General features: G+C 43.4%; 2 protein-coding genes across 3 annotated transcripts in view; one reads left to right on the plus strand and one right to left on the minus strand.

Annotated features, from left to right (window-relative positions):
- The window catches only part of MALT1 (MALT1 paracaspase), a 61,538-nt gene extending 46,012 nt beyond the window's left edge, over window positions 1-15,526 (minus strand). The window contains exons 1-2 of one of the 2 annotated variants that reach the window (XM_082699474.1): window positions 14,913-15,526; window positions 5,804-5,970 (exon numbers count right to left, since the gene is read on the minus strand). In XM_082699474.1, coding sequence (XP_082555600.1) covers window positions 5,804-5,970; window positions 14,913-15,187 — 442 coding nt within the window. In that variant the 5' untranslated portion in view covers window positions 15,188-15,526. The remainder of the gene's footprint in view (window positions 1-5,803; window positions 5,971-14,912) is intronic. The other variant, XM_082699473.1, reaches the window with a different exon arrangement.
- ALPK2 (alpha kinase 2) overlaps window positions 15,051-23,682 on the plus strand; it is a 144,735-nt gene continuing 136,103 nt past the window's right edge. Inside the window, exon 1 of the mRNA XM_082699445.1 lies at window positions 15,051-15,327. The gene's annotated coding sequence lies outside the window, so the exon portion shown is untranslated. The remainder of the gene's footprint in view (window positions 15,328-23,682) is intronic.

The raw sequence follows: 23,682 nt of genomic DNA on the forward strand, positions 1-23,682 counted from the left end.
TCAGGACCCCCGGATCATGACCTGAGCGGAAGGTAGCAGCTTAACTGACTGAGCTACCCAGGTGGTCAATGGATTCATTTAAATACTGATGTAATTTATAAACAGCTGTTCCAGTAACAAATCTATTGTATACATGACAGTATAACTGTTTTCAGAGGCTGTGAACCAAGATTTCTTTCCATCAGCTTCTATCTTAAACTCTTCCTTGAAGTTATTCCAAAAATTTCTAAGCTATCCTCAAAAAGGCTCAGAATAAATACCATTTCTCTTCCTCCATCAATCTCCCCCCAAAGCAACCAAAGCATGTCCATGTATGTCCCTCTTCCAAGTCAGTTTACCTTCACACCTCCTGTGGCTAAACCTAGTCTCCTCATGATACCCCGTATGCTTCTGTATTGCTCAGTGACCCTGAATGCCTCAGCGCAGACGGACATTCTTTCAGAACTCACAACTCCCTTTCTCTCTCCTCTTCCTTTGGCCTGTATTCCCATCCATACCATCACTGCCTCTTCTGCTTCTTGATATTTTCCTTTCAGAAATTTTTGTCACTCATGCAACAAGAAAAGTCCTTTGTAAATGAGATCTAATAGGAGTACTTTTTAATTTGGCAAGGACAAAAAAAATTGCAGTCCATTGGTCAAAGAGGCAACTGGGGGAATAATTCATCACCGAGCTTCCTGAATAACCCAGAAATTTCCTAGCATAATGGAAATGACATTGGGTTTAGCTTGGGATCAGCAGACCTGGGTCTAATCCACTTTTGTCAATAACTGCGACTCTGGCTAAATGATAACCACTGGAAATCTCATTTTTCAGTGTCTGCTCACATTTAAAATTTAAATGTTCATGATGGTACACTTCTGTTCCTTCACAGAACTGTAAAGATAAGATGGTTCTGAACTAAAGGTATTTTGGAAATTAGAGAATAATATCCAACAATCTTGGTTTCTGTCTTTTTTTTTAAGATTTTATTTATTCATTTGAGAGAGAGCAAGAAAGAGAAAGAGAGAGCGAGCATATGAGAAGGAGATGGAGAAGCAGATTCCCCACTGAGCAGGGAGCCTGATGCAGGGCTCAGTCCCAGGCCACAGGGATCATGACCTGAGCCAAATGCAGGCGCTTAGCTGACTGAGCCACCCAGGTGCCTGCTGGCTCCTGTCTTAAAGGACAAAAAAGGTGTGGGGCAAGTGGAAATGATGTGACTGAAGAGATCTCGGCCAGAACCATCTAGAATGTACGGACAGTGAAGTACCTATTCTATAAAGAAGGAAATAAAATGAAAACATCACAGAGCTGGACCTGGAACCCTGGAATTCATTTAATGAAACCCATACATCAAATGTTAATTCTCTCTAAATAGCTCCTATCGTCTGGCCTCTGCTTAACCAGTTCCGGGCCAGGGCACTGCTTCCCTGGCAGCCATTTTGGGATCTGCATACCTACGTAACTGATGGAGTTTATAATCACTCAGAATGTTTTCACTTAAAACAAAAAAGAAAAAAAAGGAACATCCTGCACATCTAGGCTCAATGACATTTGCAAAGGACAGAGATACCAATGTCAGTTGCTTCAGGATCAGGATTTTTGATCGTTTAAGGAGAAAATAAAGGTCTAAAAATCATTACAGACTTCTGGTGCAAGCAATTTCAGCACACTCATTTGGCGCTCCCACTCCCCTCCAGTTCCCACTGAGATGACCAAAAGAACAAAAGAGGGAAACAATCAGTGTTGGGAAATGGGCATGGGGAGCAGTTAGCCAACCATGTGCTATGGGAAAAGCCCAATTAGAGAGAAAGCAGAAGAAGATAAACCTCAATCCTATGGGGCTCCTTCAGAAAATATATTAAGTGTCAGAGCCCGCGGAGAGCAACAATTTAGGCATGAGTTACCCTTAGATCCCACTGTAAGTGAGGGACCACTGAGGCTGGCTCCTACTCAAGGCGTTAGAGGTTTCTCATCAGAGGCAGGGGAATACTGCCCCAGCTACTGCTGGGCTACCGAAACAAATAGTTAAAAGAAACCCAGTTTCTCAAAAAACAGAGGAATTCCTTATTATAGCAATCCCCTATGGCTATATCTCTGGCTGTTGGCCCACAACCAACCAGAATGGAATGTGGCAAAATAAAACTAAAATAAATTTAAAGTTTCCTCTTTTTTTTGGCCTTTAGGTCTGCAAGGTCTGTTCGGAGGCTCACATCTTTGAGCACTCACCCTACTCACCAAAAGCAGATCTCTCCACAGAGAGAAAAGTCATTGGACTTTCTGTGGAATAAGAACTAATATCCTCCTATGAAAACTGTCTTACTACAAAAAAGAGAGAAAACATGAGAATATTTCCATATTGTATTTTCACCAAGAACAGGTGAAAAGAAAAATCCAAAGATCAGATAAGACTTGCTCTGCTTGTTTTTACGGTTGTGTTGGATGTGACCATTTCCAGGTTTGTCTTTCCGGTTAGGCTATGAACTTTTCCTAGGCGAGACTTTTGGTTCTACTCATCTTTGAGTCACAGTACCAAGTGCAACGTCTGGAATAGCAAAGGTATGTACTGGAATCCTGTAAGTGTTTACTGAACGAATGAGTGAAGTCCCAAATAAAGCTGACTCTTTCAGAGTGTACCTTCTTAATTATAATAGTTTTTATTCTCAATATCCTTACGAAAAATTAAGATTTTCTCTATAATTCTTATATTCTTTAGTCTAGTATCTGCAAATACAGTGGGTTTTAGATTATTCACATAAAATGCACATAGAAAGCTAACAGTAAATTACCTCTTCCTGAAATTTCTGAGCTTTATCAGATCCTAAAATATGTCCTCAAAAATCAATACTTAATATTCAGGAAACAACTGATTCCCAATGGATACTATACAGTTAATAGGACATAAAACTTCACAGAAATGGTGAATAAGTGTTAATATAGAAATGTTAAATAGAAACTGCTTTCCTTTTCCTGGTCTCCCCTCAAATGCAAGGAAGTCTGAGCAGATAACTCTGAAAAAGCTTGCAGACCAAATACGAGACTACTCCATATGGGGACACTGATGGTGAAGTGCTAATCCTACTATTTGGAGAAAAACACAAAGAACAGAAATGGATCTGTCAAGGGATTAGATTACTGATGTTTATTAAGTTGGCTCTGTATTCACTGCTGGTTGGTCAGTAACTTCAGGCAGACTGTTACACAAAAACAAACATGTGACTCAGTTTCAGGAAAGCCCAGTGTCACACATGGGAAACTGAAGACGTGGAAGCCCGAGATCAGAGGCGGGTGATCCCAGCACAGACCATGAGACGGGAAGCCTCTGTGGTTGACTAGAGGCAAGTTCACATGGCATCACTTCATGTAACTCCTTCAACTCTGCCAGGTAAAGATATTTACTCTCATTTTATAGACTTGGCAACCAACAGAGTAATTAGTGTTAACTACTGAAAAAAGATAATGAGATATAAGTTATATTTACTCCCTGGAAAGGTTTCTTAAGTTTTCAGAGGCCCTGGTATGGTATTCTAGGACTTTTGAGGACTTAGTAGCTAACTGAGGGCCCGAACTAGCAGATCTCAATTGTCACGACTCCTGGGTAATATTCAAGGCACTGGGGATATTAAAAGAGAACAAATGTCACCTTATGAAGAAGTTCACTGACGGGTGACAAACCACAATCTCATCTAGACGGGGGCTGCTCTAGCAGTAGTTACTCCTACCCTAGACCTCTTGGTAGGAAGAGGCACCGAGGACAGATGTCAAGCATCCAGTGCAATGTGTAACTCAAAGGAGGCATTTGTCGACCTATTTTATCATCTTTATTAGGCCTTGGGAAGCAGAGGATGAACTGAGAGTCCAAGTCTCCTGCCTGGGAATCTAGGGTCCTTTCCCCTTTGTAGCAGACTCTTCAGTTACCTCTCCAGCATCTGTTACGCCCTTTCTCCTTCCAACAGACCTACTTTTGTTTGGTAATCCATGTGGTTTCTGGAAAGCTGACTCAACCCAACTCCACTCCTGGTTCTAAGCCAGCAAGTGGGCACATACCATCTCCCTTGTCACAGTGACAGGTGCACGGACAGGCATGTCACTGAAATTAGTTAACTAAAGTGAATTTTATGATTTTTGCTGGGATAAAGATGAATGCAAGGAACAGTCAGTAAAAATCTTGCAACTATGCAGAAAGTTACTCTTAGAATGAAGCCAGTAACAAGAAAGGAAGGACAAAGATGAAAACAAGCCAATTCTTTGAAAACAGGGCTGTCCTCAGACTCTCTTGAAGCCCAACTTGCTTCAAGACTTTTCAGTTGGAAGATTCCCGAACCCTAGAACTGACAAAAATATGATATGAATTATAATTTTTAGGTTCCTCATGTTAACTTTGAAATATTATCACAAATAGGCTGATTATTTAATAAAAACTGCATACATCAAAACCATGCAAAATAGCTCACGGGTCCTTAGACCATGGCCCTCCCAACCTTGACTGGCTTCTTTGGTTCGAGTGGAACCTATGATGGTGAAGGACCACTGAGAAACGAGATCTGAGGTGTTGCTGTCATCAGGTGACTTAGATCACATGGTCTCTCCTGCCGGTAGTGCTCTAGGGGACCAACTCTACCTGTAGTTGTGAAGACAAGGGGCTTTTCTTATCCCTTGCACCTGACCTTGCAAGGGAGAAATCTCATTCAATAATATTGTTTTATATTCAGAAAAAAAAATCATGGTTGAATCAATCAACATTTCAAAAGTATCACGTTGGTGAAATTCTTAATAAATATGTCATATTTGCTTTATCTAATTTGTATACATACATACATATTAATAAATATGTATTTCTTTATGTTTTGGTTGCATTATTCCCCCTCCCCCTCTTCCTTTTTTCCTTCCTTCCTAAGTAAACTCTGCCCCCAAAATGGGGCTTGAACTCACAACTCCCAAATCAAGAACCACAGGCTCTACTGACTGACCCTTTGCTGCACTATTTCAACACGAGTTATATAAGTAGGAGTTATATAACTAGGGGCGCCTGGGTGGCTCATTTGGTTAACCATCTGCCTTCAACTCAGGTCATGATCCTGGGGTCCTAGGATCAAGCCCTGCATCGAGCTCCCTGCTTCTCCCTCTCCCTCTGTCCCTGCCATCCCCAATTTGTGCTCTCTGTCTCGCTCTCTAATAAATAAGTAAATTCTTGGAAAAAAAAATCTTACCCCTAAATATTTTACTTTTTTTTTTCCCTTAAAGATTTTATTTATTTATTTGACAAAGAGACAGCGAGAGAGGGAACACAAGCCGCGGGAGTGGAAGAGGGAGAAGCAGGCTTCCCTTAACAACTGAGCCACCCAGGCACCCCACTTTTTTTCTCCTTTTTTTTAAAGTAGGCTCCCCATCCAATGTGGGGCTTGAGCTCACGACCCTGAGATCAGAGTTGCATGCTCTCCCACTGGGCCAGCCAGGAGCCTCATCCCCTAAACACTTTAGCATATATCTCCTTGGAATAAAGACATTCTTCTACAGACTATACCACCATTATCACATGATTATTCCATAATACCTAATACATGTGTTAAATCCAAATTGTTTCACTTGTCTCCAAAATGTCTTCTACAGTTGATGTTTTTGAACCACAATCCAATCAATGTTTATGTGTTGCATTTGCTTTTTATGTGTTCGTTAGTTTCAACCTGGAGGGGAAAAAAATGAGTCTCCATACATTTACATTTTCCAAAAATATTCAATACAATTCACTGGCAAATGAGATATTTTCCTCCAAGTTTGTGTCCATAAACTCCTGAAGAACAGACCCCAGAGAAGAACTCACCTGGGGGGCTAAGAAGCAGAAGAACCTCCGTGTGCTCCATAGCCTGCAGGAAGTCACTCAGTTCTGTGACGGTGCAACCTTTCTCACCCAACAGTTTCAGTAAACATAAGCTTGGACTTCCTTCAGGCTCCAAGACTTTAAGAGAACACTGCTCCAAGTCCAGACAACTGCAAACAAACAGATTTAATTCAAGTCAACAGTTTTCGTCAATATGATATGCCTTCTCTATGTCTGGCACGATTGCAGGTGTTGTCGGGATAAATCATGAGTCACTGAGTGGTGAAAAGTTATTTCCATTATGAATGTTACTGTCCTTTCCTCTTCCTCCTGCCACCACAGGGAATTCCTCTTACACCCTTCTCCAACTCAGCTCCCAAGACTACTAAATCAGAAGATGAGAGAAATCTTGAGACAGGATGTGAAAGTTGGTTTTGATATTAATAAAAATTTTTACCTTTAATTTGGGAATTCAGAGTAGGAAGATCAGATACATTTCTCTACTTGTTCTTGTGCTTTTAGAAGGTATAATACGACCAATAAAGGGCACAGATCTTTGAGACATGTTGAAAAATGAAAAAACTTAACATATAGAATTTTGTCTTAGCAAAGCCATGTGCCTACATTTGTATTCATATAAATAGAGAACAGTGTTTGTTCTGCTTGATACCATTTTTATTACTAAGAATATGTGTTTGTTCTTAAATGTACAGAATTAACCTTGAAAAGAGAGCCAACATTTGCGATGACGTGGATGGAACTAGAGGGTATTATACTTAGCGAAATAAGTCAGTCGGAGAAAGACAACTATTATATGATCTCCTGATATGAGGAAGTGGAGATGCAACGTGGGGAGTTTGGGGGGGGGCAGGAAAAGAATAAATGAAACAAGATGGGATCGGGAGGGAGACAAAACATAAGAGACTCTTAATGTCACAAAACAAACTGATGGTGCCTGGGGGGAGGAGGGTAGGGAGAGGGCGGTGGGGTTAAGGACATCGGGGAGGGTATGTGCTACAGTGAGTGCTGTTAAGTGTGTAAACCTGGTGATTCACAGACCTGTACTCCTGGGGCTAATAATACATTATATGTTTATAAAAAATTTTTTAAAAAGCCAAGAAACTATAAGTAGTAATTTTCCTACAGAGGGGAGCCAGTGCAACAAAGCTCACAGCTGGATGATTCAACTTTTCACTAAAAACCCTTTTGTACTGTCGAATTTTTTACTATATATGCTCATTTTTCCAATAATCTTTAGAAGACTATCATTGCTACTGACATTCAAAGTTCTTCTAAGTACCTAGAAATACCCTAACTCATGGGTAAGACAAACGCTGGTCTTGGGTCAAACCTACCCAGTCACCTGATTTTGTAAACAGTTTTGTTGGAACACAGCCATGCTCCTTCACAGACATGGTTACAAAGGTGGATGGCTGCTTTACTGTTATAACAGCAGAGGTGAGTCATTGGTCTGCAAACCTGAACACATGGACTATTTAGCTCTTCACAGAAAAAGTTTGCTGACCTCTGCTCCAAAGAATCTACTTTCTGTCTGTCTTTTTGTTAGAACTTTTTTTTTAAACTATCAGTATTTAACATACATATACCATTTCCTTTTTAATGTCATTGCGTTTGGTAGGCATTTGATACAAGGTTAGAAAGGTTAAGATCAGACTACAGAAGGCCATAAATAATGAGACAAGGAGTATGGACTTCAACAATTTCATAGAAAGGGAAAGCACAAGTATGAAACATTCAAGAAAAGAAAAACAAAAGAGCCCCCCAAAATCTTCCCAAAGACACAAAACCAGCAACAAAGGCTAACCAAAGCCTTTAGATAATCTCCATGATATACTGTAGAATCCACACCTCACAGGGATCTGTCCCTTTCCTTCCAAATTATAGTCCAATATAAACTCTAGCTTCTCTGTGAGGTTCACCCAGACCACACAAATCCCCCAAGCACGTTAGACACAGTCTCCTGATAGGACTTATCTTATATATTAAAGGTTGATAAATTCTGTAAAGGGCCATAGGGAAAATATTTTAGGTTTTATGGGCCATACGTCTATTGCAAGTTCTTCTTTCTTGTCTTTTGTCTTATAATTTTTTAAATATGAAAACCAATCTTAGCCCATAAACTGCAAAAACAGGGGCAGTGGCCCAAATCGGGCTCAGGGATTATTGTTTGCAGACCCCTGTTCTCTATGTCTCAGCTGACACAATTCTGCCTTGAAACCGTGAGCTTTTCTTTCACAAGTGTGTCTTCTCTACCTAACTAGATTACAGTATTCCTTGAAAACAGAAACCCCGTATTTTTAACCCCTCAATACCTAAAATCTGTCTTGCGCATATTAATTATTCATAACTGAATGATAACTGCATGAAGTTTTTTTTAAGGCTTTATTTATTTATTTGACAAAGACAGTGAGAGCAGGAACACAAATGGGAGGAGTGGGAGAGGGAGAAGCAGGCTCCTTGCTCAGCAGGGAGCCTGAAGAGGGGCTCTATCCCAGGACCCTGGGATCATGACCCAAGCTGAAGGCAGACACCCAACGACTGAGCCACCCAGGCACCTCTACTGCGTGAATTTCAACTGTAACTTAAAAGGCTGGAGGACTGGATGGATGGAAATGGTCAGACGTAAGAGTATCACAGCTGTGCCAGATGCAAGGTAAGCAACTTTTCGTATGACTTGGAACAGTCTTTTCTTTTTTTTTTTTAAAGATTTTATTTATTTATTTGACAGACAGAGATCACAAGTAGGCAGAGAGGCAGGCAGAGAGGAGGAAGCAGGCTCCCCGCAGAGCAGAGAGCTCGATGTGGGGCTCGATCCCAGGACCTGAGATCATGACCTGAGCCGAAGGCAGCGGCTTAACCCACTGAGCCACCCAGGCGCCCCCAGTCTTTTCTTTTTTTAGAGAGACAGGCTGGGGAGAGGGATAGAGAGAGAATCTTTTTTTTTTTAAAGATTTTATTTATGAATTTGTCAGAGAGAGAGGGAGAGTGAGAGCACAAGCAGGGGAAGTGGCAGGCAGAGTAGGCAGAGGGAGAAGCAGACTCCTCTCTGAGCAAGGAGCCAGATGTGGGATTTGATCCCAGGACCCTAAAATCAGGACCTGAGCTGAAGGCAGATGCTTAACCAACTGAGCCACCCAGGTGTCCTATAGACAAAGAATCTTAAAGTAGGCTCCATGCTCAGTGCAGAGTCCGTCACAGGGCCTGATCTCATGACCCTAAGATCTTAACCCACTTAACCCACTGAGCCACCCAGGCGCTTCTGGAATATCCTTAACCCACATTCATTTTGATCGCTTTTATTAAAAGGCTACCATAGCATTTATATAACGGTCATTCAAGATTTATAATTCTGTGGTGAAGTTGGTAATCTCATAACTTTAGGGAAAAAAAGGTCTTCAACCAAAATAATTTTTTTTTTTTACCCCGTCGGTACTTTTTAAAATTTTTTTTAATTTTTTTTTTTAAGATTTTATTTATTTATTTGAAGGAGATCACAAGTAGGCAGAGAAGCAGGCAGAGAAAGAGGAGGAAGCAGGCTCCCTGATGAGCAGAGAGCCCAATGCGGGGCTTGATCCCAGGACCCTGGGATCATGATCTGAGCTGAAGGCAGAGGCTTAACTCACTGAGCCACGGTGCCCCCAACCAAAATAATTTCAATACTAGTATCACCTATCTCATAGGATTGTTAGAATCAAATTAGATAATCCATGCTATAAGTACTTAGGACAGTGCTTGGCAAAAAATAAGCACTCAATAAAAGTGAGTTCTTACTATGCAATAAAAATATGGGCTATTGAAAGAACATCAGTTTCCTAATGATGCTGGTTCTGAAACTGTTTTGGCTTTTCTAAAAAAAGGTTTTGATTAGTTACTAGTTTGGTAACCTGATCATTCCTTCAAGGCCTCTATACTCACTAGGTATTCTTTTTTAAGTGTCTCATTTAAATGCGTATATTCAATACTCTATTTTTGATAAATGTAAGTCATCATAATATATGTCAACTGTTCCCAAATTCTGGATGGCAGACTAGTGGCTAGTAAAATGATAAAGATAAGGACTATAAGACTGCCTTTTAACCTGAGATGATCTTTCCTATTTTTTTTGTGTTAAAAGTCTCATTTCTCCTACGGAATAATGGTAACTATGATGAAAGCAACAATGAAAGTTGCAGATGCCTACCACTCCTCTATTTGGTAAGATTTTCTTCCCTTAGTCCCTGTAACCCCCAGGTCAAGAAACCAGTATTAGAGATAATAGAAGGATTACCATTCTTTTAGATAATTAGAATATAAGATCTAAAAAAACAAGGATGCTGTATGCTAAATATAATTTTTTTTAAATGATTCAGAAAGATGGTCAAAATCGGGTACATAAAATTCAGAAGCCAGCTCACCAAATGCGGCCGAGTGATGCTTTGATGTTTATACTGATACAGAAAAAAGCGAAAAACAATCTGACTTCTTTCTTCCAAATGAAGAAAGAGGTCGAGCTGAAGCAGACAGAAATTTCCAATACAAGACACACAGGAGAAAAATAAGATTCTGTATCTCCTTTTCTTTTTTACTGATTTTCCGCCTGGGCACTGGCTTTCAGATCAGATGATGCTTCTATATACCAGACTCTTTCTTTCCTTTTTTAGTTACATTCCTGTAAGACTGTGCTTTGAAGTGGTTTCTACCAGCCCTAATTTGGAATTTCTCATTTAAGTTAAAAAACTATTACCGAAACAAATGGGCTTTGCTCTTAAGAAAATATATTTGTATTTCTCTTCACTTCAAAAAATATATAATCAAATAGAACACATCATACATCCCTTAGGGTACAAACCACAGCACTGCTTTTCGCTTCTTTTGCTTCTCTTCTTGGAACATTTACTCTTTGAAATTTCTCTTCATTAATTCAGCAACTACTTATTAATCAACTAAAACAGGCCATTTTCCCTAGGTATTTAGGATACTGGAGCAAACAAGACAAAATTTCCTATCATCCTGGATTTTCCTACAAGATATAAATATATATATATGCACACACAGGCAGACAAACAGAGGTGTGTGTGTGTGTGTGTGGTGTGTGTATCGATCCAATGGTCATAAGTGCTCTGAAGAAAAAACAAAGCAAAGCAGGGGGCTGAGCAATGCTGGAGCAGATGTACGGGGTCATTTTAAATCATGTGATCAGAGAGGCCCTCACTGAAGGAGGTGACTTGTAAGCAAACACTTGAAGAAGGGAAGTCTTACGGTTCACCTGTGGAGGCTAGTCAGACTGCGGAAGAGCAAGTCCAAAGACCTTCCTGCAAGTGCGCAGAGAGTAGAGAAAGGGAGGAAGATAATGGGGTCCAAGAGGTAACTGGTAACTAACGGGTGTTTTTATCCTGAAAGAGAAAAGCAATTAAAGGAAAGATAAGACCCACTGAATATTCAAAAGAGTAGTAATTCTCACTGAATGAGAATATGTTGAGAATAGCCTGGGGGCAGGGGCCAAGCAGAAGAGAGGCGCCTACAGGAACGCTCCAGGTGAGAGAGGGCAGTGGCCTGCCCAGAGCTGAAGCTAAGGAGGTTGGATTCTGGATGCACACCGAAAGCGTAGCAGATGCCGATGGGACATGGCAAATAAAAGGGGACTCAGGAATGATTTGGAAGTGTTGGGCTTGAGCAATCAGAGGGGTACAGTTGCCATTTCCTGAGATAAAGAAAAACTACGTGAAAAACAGGTCCGTGGGGGAAGACATGCCAAGTTTGGGACATGCTACCCTTAAGATATCTTAGTCATTCATGACAAGATGGTAAATCGGCATCTACAGGTACGAATCCAGGGGGTTCAAAGCAAAGATACAGACTGAAGATACGAACTGAGAGGAATCCAACCAAGTAGGTATAGTCCTGAGACTTAAGGATACACTGAGAAGGGGATTGGGTGAAGACACGGAGCTCCAAACTTCAGACACTGAAGAGACAGACCAGAGGGGCTGAGACAGGAGGAGAGCCTTTGTTTCAGCGCACACGTTCTCAATCTTATCACAAACTGCAGGAGGGCAGAAGTCTGCAGCTACAGCAGGTGTGCAGGGATGCTTTTCCTTGGTCTGAGTCCCAGAGCCCCCTTCCTAAGCTCCCTCCTGCATGGAGTCCTGGCAGCGTTAGAGCCTCCTGAAAGCTCTCACCTTCAGGGTGTGGTGACACCATGACACAGTTGTGTCACTCAGAACCTGCTTCTATCTGCATTGAAAGCAAAGGCTGTTCAGTATCAGGGCGATCTGGAATGGAATGAGGGCTGAGTTTGTATTTAGGGCACTCCTGTATACACACGGTTGTGGGAAACCAAACTGTAAGCCAGGACTGATTGTCAGTCACCCAAAATTATATGAAAACATTTACAATTACTCCTAATCTCTGATGGACAGTTCAGGATGGACTCTTGGGTTTTCCTCATTAAATTCTCATCTATTTGAGGAAACATGTATATAGTCAGAAAAAGGGAAGAGAAACACTAGGCAACCTTGGAAGACTTTAGGGAGAAAGTCCACAACCTCATAGGAACTACTATCCACTTGCACCCTCACATTTCATTTCCTTGATCTGACACTAGAGAAAAATACCTCTAGGACTTTCTGGTATGAGAGATGCTCTTCTAGCACCAGTATGAAATTACTCTGAAATAGCTTTTTTGTCTTAAATAGAGTAGGCATCACCAGCTTACCTTGCCCACTCAGATGTCACACTCCAGCTTCTAAGTGCCCACTGCTAACCTTTTGTTACACCAGTTTAATTCCGATTTCAGTAGGTATATGACTTTACTACTCCCCAATTTTCTAACTTGCAGGGGTGCCCCGACTCTCACCACCAGTCACCTGTTCTGAACTACTCTTCTCGATCTCGGAAGACTGGTGAAATCCCATCTATTTCTTTTCAGACATCCCACTCTGGAATTTGCCAGATTCCGCAAATGCATGTTGTTGCCTGGGAGGCAAGACTGCCCTTCTCTCTATACTACCTTCGCCAGAGATGTGGCCTCAGACCTTTCTGTGAGTTTGCCACACGAACCATTCTGTGGCCTTTGGCAAAAGCTGACTGAACGCTCGAGAATGAACACTGAGCACCTGCTGTCAGGTATCCACTGCTTCAGCCGTGTATCCTACTTCAGCAGGTATCCACTGCTTCCTCAGTGGCAGGGCCTTCCTTTCTTCTCTTTCCTCCACTGCCAAATTAGGAGTCCTTACTCTCAGGCCCTCTTCAGGGAAGTCACCACAAACCAACCAAACCAATCACAGATCTGATGATCCTATCCCCAGAGAAGACAACTTTTTACATTGTTATGAAGTCCAGAAATTCAGAAATCTACAGACACAGTGTAATAGTATTTCGGATCTTCTTTGCATAGCCCCTTTTCCCTAAGAGAAGCACTGGTTTTTCCTAGAACAGAAAAGTGTGCTGTCTGCTCAATTTTGCAAGTTTATCACTTGTTAATTCCAACTTCACATCATTATTCCTCTCTGTGGCCAAAGAGCCCTAAATCATCATGATCCTGGCTTAACCCCAAACTCTGAAACTCGAGGTTGTTGCGAGGGTGAAAGTAGACAATGCAGGTAAATGCTTAGTGTGTTGCTATATACTAAATGCTCAATAAATGACAACAACCCACTGTTATTATTATTCACATCCAACATAGCATTTAACATGTTATTTGTGAATGTCCCAGAATAACAGTCCATTACTAGAGAGGTCCTTGTGAATAGGAACTAAATATTTGTCAACTTTTTATCTTCCGGAACTTCCAGCTCATAACAGGCTCATACCTCAATAAACATAAAATCGTGAACAAATGACTCCCTTCTCAATTCAAGAATATGGTGTCTAAGGTTCTATGCAGAACACAGACTGAACTGATGCCCCCTGTTCTCGAGGAGTTCATAAGAAAGTGTACAAATAATTATAGTCCAAGAGAAAGTTTAGTCATATGAGAAGTTTAAAAAAAAAAACACAACAACAAAAAACTCCTAAGGGATTCCCAGCCAGGCAGATCAAAATCCTAACAACAGCAGAGAGGAGTGGTTCTAAGTGGGGTCTGGGCATCCCTAGTGCAGTTCCTGAGATCCTGTCACCGGCTCTGCAAGGTCCAAACGATTTTTTACAGTAACACTGAGATGTTACTTATCGTTTTCATTCAGTCTCTGAGGAAGTGTACATTGTGGAGTATCCAGTGTTACATGACCTGGGACCGTGCAACAGACCAAATGCAGAAGCCCCTAAAGGGGGCCCGTTCTCAGCAATAGAGGCAAGACTTCGAAGAGACCTTTAAAATGTAAAAACAATGCCGCTTTTCCAACAAATTGTGTTTGTTCGTTTTGGAAAAGTTTTGTTTTCCCACAAAAACATGCAATTTCTGTTAACACGTAACAGATTGCTCTTTTAAAAAGAGTTAATATTTTTAATGTTTCTTCGTTTTAATTCCTAATAGGGTGACTCCGCATACATTACATGTGTGTAATGCACAGAACCCACATTAAAAACTCTGGGGTCCTCAATAATTCTTAACAGTGCGAAGAAGTCCTGAGACCAAAGGTCCGCAGCTCCTAGCCTGGGCAGAGGAAAACCAGTTTGACTTCGAGCCCAGGGCTCACGGCGAAGTCAACAAGAGAACCCGGGGAGGTGGTCTGACCGAGGCAGGCGGCAGTTTTAGTTTCAGGCTTTCCCAGCACCATCCTCTCCTACAGGAAAACTTCCAGGAAATCCTTCGCTTTCATGATCTCTTCACCTGCACTTCTGCGGCTTAAGCCTTCCTCCGGTCTTCCCGGCCTGCGCCCACAGCCCGTTCTTCCGCACCCCGGGTCTTTTGGAACCACGGCCCGGACCCTGCGGTTTGCAGACAGCCCGCCTTCTCCCGCGATCCTCCCGGGTCGACCTCCGCGGCTCGCTCTCGGTGGAGCCCCCGGGGAGGAGGGTCCGAGCTGGGATCTCTGGCATTCCCACGCTTTCCCGACCGAGTCCCCTCTCCGCGCCGCGTTCACCGCAGCGGCCCCCGCCGCGCTCCGGCCGCCGGGGCGTCGGTCCTCCCACCCGGGTGGCCGCTCGCTCCCGCCCCCCCCCCGCCCCTCACCTGAGCCGGAGGCGCCCCCGACTTCCCGCCACCTCGGCCAGCCTCCTCCAGCCCCGGCCCTCGGGCGCTCGGTCCAGGCTCCCGCTGAGTCTCCGCAGCAGCGGCTCGGGAAGGCGGTTGAGGGTCGCGCCGGCCGAAGCGGGGAGTGGCGGCCCCGACGGCGCGGCCGGAGGCGGCTGCAAGGCCGGGGGCGACGGGGCCTGCGACAGCTCCCCGCACAGCGACCCGTCCGTCGCCGGCGACCCCGCGACTTGCGTTGCTGCCCCCGGGCGCATCGCGGGGCTCGGCTCCAGCGAACCTTCCGCTCGCCCCCTCGCTCGCCCCGGCGCCGCGGAGGCAGGGGCGGAAGAAAAATTCCGGCGACGCCGCACGGTACTCTGAGGAGGAAGCTCCGCTCCCCGCCCTGCAGAGACAGGTTTGCCGGGGGGAGCCGCGCGGGCGGGCCACGCCTGCAGCGCCGAGGGGGCGGGGCCCCTGGCGGGGCGGGACCTCTGCGCGCATGCGCGCACCGCGCTTTTAATTCGCCTTCCCCCGCCCCCGCCCGCTCACGGAGGCGCGCGCTTCGGAACTGGGGAGGTGGAGTCCGGGCTTAGTAGGAACGGTCGGGCGGCTGCAGCTGGGGGAGGAAGCGGTGGAGGAGCTACGCCCGGGCGGCTCCACTTGAGCTAGGAAGGCTGGGGCGTCGGGGCTTCCCGAGACCGTGGGAGGAGGATTGCCTCAAGCCGGAGACCGCGGCTCTCCACCGCCGGCCCCTCGCCGCGCTCAGCTGACTCAGTGACTTGCGTGTGCCAGGACCCGCGTTGGGCAACCTCAGTCGAGGCTTCCTCGTTTTAGGGCTTGATGTGTATGGCACTGCTAAGGGAAGTGGTTCCTAGACATCAGATACCTAATGGAAATTTGCTCGAAATCTGTGCCGAGACTTTTTTTTCTTTCAACTGGGCGGCAGATCTTGGAAATGATCGTTTTTAGCAGGAATTGTCTGGTTTCCTCTGAGTCTGACTGCCTCCCATTGAACACTATAGAGTAGTTTGGGGCAAAAGGAAGCCATTTATCGAATGTGACCAGCTAGGTACTCTCAGAAGGCTTCCTTGCCCAATTTCCGGTGCCATTAGCTTTTGCATCACATAGGACAACGGGATTTTCTGTAGCAATTTGGGCACCCAAATTCCCCCTCACCTCTGGCGAGGTAATTAGTTGCTCGATACGTTCTCCCATCACATTCTAGCACAAGCAGTCACTATCCCTTTTCATCTGGTGTTAAGTGCAGAGTTCAGAAAGCAGTGTAATGGCTAAGTGCACGACCTTTAAGATCCAGAAAAATCTGCTGGATTCTCGTTTTATGACTTTGAATAAGTTACTTAATTTTCTGCCTCATCTGTTAAAATGGAATTGAAAATATAGTAGAATGTATAGAGTTGTTACCAGAATTAGGGGACTTGATGTAAGTAAAGCATTAACTGTTTGTCGTATAGGAGATAACAAATGCAAGCTATTATCCTTGGAAATGCAAAAGCTCGTTTCACACTCATTTTGACTTGGTAAACCTTTCCCAGTCACTTCTGGTGCCGTCTTGTTTTGTTCTTAGTCATTGAACATATATGAGAGTCTATTAGCTGCACGTGCCAATTACAGAAATCAAGTTTTCTAGTTTTTATTGGTCTAGTCTTTATTAGTCGATTGGTCTTTCAAAATTGAGATTCAACAAACTTCTTTTTTCGAAGTCTGCTACATGGAAGGTGTTGCTTATGCAGCTACTCACACGTGCCTGGGGATCAAAATGCACATCTATCTTATCCGCCCTGGGAAAATCCTTACCAATTTGATCTTTGTCCAATACAGCTCAGCTAGATACTAACAGTGTCCATTCCCTCCCATCTCCTCCTCAGCTTCTCCTCTTTTCCCAGGAGGACTGCCTCACTCATTTCCCTCTAGTCTAGGTCCTGTTTTCCACCTTGCAATTTTATTATTATTTTTTAAAAGTAGGCTCTATCCCGGTGTGGAGCTTGAACTCATGACCTTATAACAGGAGTCGCATGCTCTACCAACTGAGACAGCCAGGTGTCTTGCAGTTTCCTAACCTCTTCATTCACCCCACCCAGCACCTTCTAACCTCTGCCATGGGCTGACATAACATTTTATGATTGGTCTTTTTCTCCTCTTAATCAAAGATTAATATTTTTATTATGTAATTCCACCCCCCTGTGGTTCTTTGAAGGGGCATAATGGTTTAATAGGAAAAGTTACAACCTTTCAAATTAGCCCTGAATTTGAATCTTGATGCTGCCACTAATTGAAGTCATGACTTTAGGCGATTTCCTTGACCTCTCAGCTTCAATTTCTACATCTGTAAAAAGCAGAGATAATAGTACCTGCTTCAAAGGATATTATGAGAATTAAATGAGAGATAATAATGTATACATATGAAACTTGTTTGGGAGTAGATGCAGCGTTTACTAACACTCTCAAAATTGCTGCGTTAATTTTGGGAACAAAATAATAAACAGTAATTCAGCTTCTTTTCCTGTACCAACCATTACAATTATACAGAGATAGGAGAAACATTGAGAGTGGAGATCTGGCTTTTAAATGCACCTTAAAAGTTCATGCATATCTTTAGAGGATATCCTTGGGTGTTCTTCCTCATTAGTTGAAAGTGATGTAGGTCTTTGTGAATCCAGACAGTCTGCAAGAAGCTTGTGGTTTCTTTCTATGGAAATCCATTGATGTAATCTTCAAAATACAAATCTGGAAACTGACTCATAGATTTCTCTTCCTTTATACAATTTGACTTTAGATGGTACTTGAACTAAAAATGCCAAAACAACATGTTACTTCATGTCTGGACAGGTTTTCAAAGACCCAGCGCAGGAGAAAACCTGCGGGTCCTGGGACTGGTATACGACAGAGAGGAAGGAAGCAGGAGTCTTGTGACTTAAGTGGTACCCCTTGCCTGCCACCCTTATTCCATACCAGCACCCTTCATGTCCTCTGACTCAGCTCTGTGTTGAAGCTATTCAGTGCACCCTTGGACACAAGGCTCCCCACATCCACTGCCCCTTCTTGCTGCTATCTCTCAAAGGACTAGGGGCATTTTCCCATTTTAACTTCAACTTTGGAATAGTAACTAATAGTAATAGCATTCCATAACTTTTCGTCATAATGAATCATCCAGAGCAAACTACATTTATTTGTTTACATTCATTCTTTCACTCATTCATTCAATTTTAACAAATATTTACTGATGCCTACCTTGTGCCAGGCTCTGTTAAAGGATAGTTTTTATTAAGGCTTTTTTGGGGGAGGGCTCAGTTTTAGACTCATGGTAAAATTGAGGGGAAGATACAGAGATTTCTCATATACCCTCTGCTCCCACACAGGCACCACCTCCCCCATTATCAACATTCACCAGCAGCAGAGTGGTACACTTGTCTTAACTGATGACCCTCCACTGACACATAACCACGCCATATACATAGTTTCCATTAGGGTTCACTCTTGGAGTGGTACATTCTGTGAGTTCAGACAGATGTATACTAACATGTATCCACCATTGTGGTGTTATACAGATGGTATCTTCACTGCCCTAGAAATCCTCTGTGGGCCACCTATTCATCCCTGTGCCCTTGAACTCCCATGAGACTATCAACAGATAGTTGAGCAGCGATTTATGAGATGGAAGACATTCATGGGCAACACAGTCACTTTGTTATCACCACCTTTCCTTCCGATTCAAGAGAACATATCTGAGCACTGGTATGATGATAGAAATAATTTTAGGTATCATGATAGATACGGCATTGTGATAGGGAAAGTCCTGAATCAGGTATAATTGTAGTATATGTGCTGCCGAAGCGAACGTGAATCAGGTCTAATTTATAATCTACAAAGCAAATCATTCAGAAACTCTGATACTTACATGATCACTACTAACTAATCACTGGGGACACATTTCAGCTGAAAATGGGAACTGCACTTGAGGTGCCACTTCTCATGGCCAGGAGACACTTTGTTGGGGTTTTCAAAAGAGTACTTTTCATCCACCCAGTCGTGTTCAGACTTTGTGACAAAAACAACTGCATTGGGCTTCAGTAAAATTAATGAAGGAAGTCACTCCATAATGTTTACCAACTACCAATCAGTACTCTCTTAGGATGTAGGAGGAACACCGGTATTCCTCATGTTTGGCTCTACTTAAGAATCATGTGAGGGCAGGGTGCCTGGAGGGCTCATTTGGCTGGGCGTCCTGTCCTGCTCGTGATTTCGGCTCACGTCATGATCTCAGGTTGTGGGATTAACCCCTGCGTCAGGCTCCGTGCTCAGCCCGGAGTCTGCTTGAGATTCTCTCCCTTTCCCTTTGCCCCTCACCACGCTTGTTTGCTCTCTCTCTCTCTCAAATAAGTAAATTTTTTAAAAAAAGATTTTATTTATTTATTTGACAGAGAGAGAGGTCACAAGTAGGCAAACAAAGACAGAGGGGTGAAGCAGGCATCCTGCTGAGCAGAGAGCCCGATGCGGGCCTCCATCCCAGGACCCTGAGATCACAACCCGAGCCGAAGGCAGAGGCTCAACCCACTGAGCCACCCAGGCGCCCTCAAATAAATAAATCTTAAAAGAAAAAAAAGGATCACATGAGGGCATGGCCATTCATCAAAAAGTTAAACGTGCACTTTGGCAGCACATGTACGAAAATTGGGATTACACAAAGAAGATCAATTTGCCCCTGACCAAGGATGACAACAAATTTGTGAAGCATTCCATATACGTCTTTTTGTATCTGTATAAGATGATGGATGCTAATGAAACTGTTGTGATAATCACTTCACAATACAAGTAAGTCAAATCATTATGCTGTGCAACAATTACATCTCAATGAAATGGGAAAAAAATTAGACATAGAATTACCATATGATCCAGTAATCCCACTTCCGGGTATTTAGCCAAAAGAATTGAAGGCAGGTACTCAAACAGATCCTTGTACACCAATATGCATAGCCTTGTTCACAGTAGCCAAAAGCTGGACAGACCAAATGTCCATTAACAAGTGAATGGATAAACAGAATGTGGTATGTACATGCAATGCGATATTACTCAGCCTTAAAAAGGAAGGAAATGCTGACACAGGTTTACAACATGTAGGAACTTAGAAAGCATTATGTTAAGTGAAATAAATCAGTCACAACATGATAAATATTGTATGATTCCAGTTATATGAGGTACCTAAAAGAAAAATTCATAGAGACTGAAGGTAGAGTAGAGGGTACCAGAGCTTGCAGGGGGAAAGAGAATAGGGAATTATTGTTTAGTGGATACCCTCTTGTTTGGCGTAGTGAAAAGGTTCTGGAAATGAATAATGCACCGTATTGTGAATGTACTTCATGCCACTAAATTGTATGCTTAAAAATGGCAAAAATGGTAAATTTTGTTATATATAGTTTACCAACACACACAAAAAGAATCACCCAAGGAACCTGAAAAATGTACAGATCCCTGGGCTGCAGTCCTCAGAGACTCTAATTTTAGTTGGTCTCAGATGGAGCAGTAGTAGTTTTTAATGTATCCCTCAGGGTATTCTAATGTACAGAAGGGATACTGAACCTCCAGCCCAGTGAGGCTCAGCTTTGATTACATGTTAGAACCATTTGGCGAGTTTTAAAATACACTGATATTGGGGCACCTGGGTGGCTCAGTGGGTTAAAGCCCCTGCCTTCAGCTCGGGTCCTGAGACCCAGGGTCCTGAGATCGAGCCCGGCATCAGGCTCTCTGCTCGGCGGGGAGCCTGCTTCCTCCTCTCTCTCTCTGCCTGCCTCTCTGCCTACTTGTGATCTCTCTCTGTCAAATAAATAAATAAAATCTTTAAAAAAAATACACCGACATCTGATCTCACACCCATCTTATTTCACTGGCTTGGGGATCCTGCCTGGTCACTGCGAATTTTTTTTCTGAATTCCCCATCTGATTGTAATATGCAAGCTAAGGCGAGAACCTCTGCTCTGAGGACACCCCAGGATCTCTGCCTTTTATTCCACCTTGGGAGAACAAGTATCTCTGTATGTCAGTGATGAAATCAGGACCAGAGTGCAAGAGGGGCTTCTAATGAGAATCGAAGGGCCAAAGCCCACTTGATTCCTTCTCTTTCCCTCCGCAGAGTCAGAATAGTAAAAATCAGAGAAACAAAGACCAGTAGAGGGCCCAGGAGAAAAGGGTGAAGATATGTTAGACTCACTCTTAGGAGAGAGAAAGGCTCTTTATTCTTCTCACAGGCATTTAGCTCCTATCAGCTTCTAACATGGGCAGTGCTCTCCGTCCTATCCCCCCCCACCGCCTTTGAGTTCTCCTCCCTCCCCAGGAGGGGCTCAGAGCTGATCTGCTCAACTGGGGTCCCAAAGAATCAGGGCTGACAAGAGTATTCCAATCAAGGGGCTGCATTGCTTGTGCATGAAAAACTGTCCAGTTTATCCTTTTTTTTTTTTTTTTAAGATTTTATTTATTTACTTGACAGAGATCACAAGTAGGCAGAGAGGCAGGCAGAGAGAGAGGAATGGAAGAAGGCTCCCCGCCAAGCTGAGAGCCCAACGCGGGGCTCCATTACAGAACCCTGAGATCATGACCCGAGGTGAAGGCAGACGCTTTAACCCACTGAGCCACCCAGGCACACCCTGTCCAGCTTATCTTAAAAGAACATCGAGATGGTAGACATACAATGTCCTCGGAGCAATCCTAATTTACCTTCAGTCAGTCTTTTGTCACTTTTATCTTCTGTGGTATTTGTATTTCTGTTCTTCTGTATAAATCTTGGCTCTTTCCGCTTAGTAGGTCCTGTTGCATCCTGCTATCTTCTTTGGGAATGCCTTACTCCAGTCTTAGGTCCTTGGAACCAAGGCCAACTAGACAAGGGGTAGGGTGGGGATTTAGTCATGCAGCTGAAAGGCAATGTGGGATCAGGGTGGCCCCTAAAGATAGGAAGTATGGAGAAAGCAGATGAGGCCAGTTCTTAAGTAGTTCTTAAGCCATCTACTTAAGAGATCACAAGTAGGCAGAGAGGCAGGCAGAGAGAGAGGAGGAAGCAGGCTCCCTTATTTTACCTCTAGGCCTTGGGGTAAAGTAGTGGTTCCCCATTAATCTGCATCATTTCATCATAGTAGAATCCCACCATAAGTCTTTGGGCTGGTCACTTACCACTGGTGCTAAGTACCTTTAATGTCCTCTATATAACAATCCTCTCTTCCATTTTTACGGCCTCAGGAACCAATCAGACCCTGGAAAGGGGACTTGGGGTTCCAGATCCTGGCTCTCCCTTCAGGCACAGCAGAGATGGGACATAAAATATAAAACAAACCTGTGTTTTCTAGGAACCTATGATTTTGTTGAGGAGATAAATTATATAAACATGAAAAAGTGGCAGAGCTATGTGTCGAACCTGAGGATTTTTGTATTTTTTTTTTTTAAGATTTCATTTATTTACTTGACAGAGAGAGATCACAAGTAGGCAGAGAGGCAGGCAGAGAGAGAGGAGGAAGCAGGCTCCCTGAGCAGAGAGAGCCCGATGTGGGACTCGATCCCAGGACCCCGAGATCATGACCTGAGCCGAAGGCAGCAGCTTAACCCACTGAGCCACCCAGGCGCCCCCAGGATTTTTGTACTGTGAAGGTGTTGAAGCTCATTAGTTTTCCAGAGACTTATCAAAGGCCTAGAGATGGGTCAGGAACAAAGAGAAATAAACTTCTAGGATTAGGAATGCTGGACCCAGAGAGTTAAAGGAATCTGAGTAAAGGAAAGCATGGTAATAATACAACTGGGTATTAATACAACATATATTGGGTAATAATACAACATATATTTTTTAAAATGTGGCAACTGTGAAGGTTAATGACATTAACCTTCGCATGTGAACATGGTCAGGTAAAAAGGTGGTTAAATACATTTGTGCTGGCTCTCCTCCATGCCTCCAAAGGTGACCTGTTCTGCTTTCTGGGGTGACTGATGGAGGACCTCAGCAGACTTTCACAAGGTGTTAGTGATTGATTGACTGGGCCGTCCCTTCTGAGTCTGGGAATTCCTTGGCGTAGTACCTTGAAGACACATTTGGTGGGTCAGATTAGGGGAGTGGACTGGACACTAGGTCCCCTTCAATCCTAAGGTTCTAAGCAGGAAGCCATCAGGTCCCAGAGGGAGAAGAGCATGTGATCTAAGACCAGCCAAGGAGGGTGACTGCAGCTGCTCCAGGATTGAGTTAAGCAAATTAACATGTAAATACAATTTATTTGTGTGAGGCAGAGGGGCAATATTTAAATGACTGACACTTCAGGTTTACCATATTAGTTATTTGCTAAGATTAGATGCTGTGAACAAGCATGGCTATTTCAGGAGGATGGACACAGTACTAAATTAAAATGCAAGTAAGGGGCGCCTGGGTGGCGCAGTGGGTTAAAGCCTCTGCCTTCAGCTCAGGTCATGATCCCAGGGTCCTGGGATGGAGCCCCGCATCAGGCTCTCTGCTCAGCAGGGAGCCTGCTTCCTCCTCTCTCTGCCTGCTTCTCTGCCTACTTGTGATCTCCGTCTGTCAAATAAATAAATAAAATCTTAAAAAAAAATGCAAGTAATATTTATTTGTTAGAGGAAAGGGGAGGAGAAGTACATGTTTAGTAGACCAGTAGCTTACATCATATTTAAGGCCTTTAAACATTAGTTATATGCTAAGCCTTACGTGCTAATTATTAATTTGTTCTGTAAAGTCATCTCAGTGAAACCTTTTCTTTAAAACATTTTTGTA

The sequence above is a fragment of the Mustela nivalis genome (genome assembly GCF_964662115.1).
Source record: "Mustela nivalis genome assembly, chromosome: 14".
Taxonomy (NCBI): Eukaryota; Metazoa; Chordata; class Mammalia; order Carnivora; family Mustelidae; genus Mustela; species Mustela nivalis.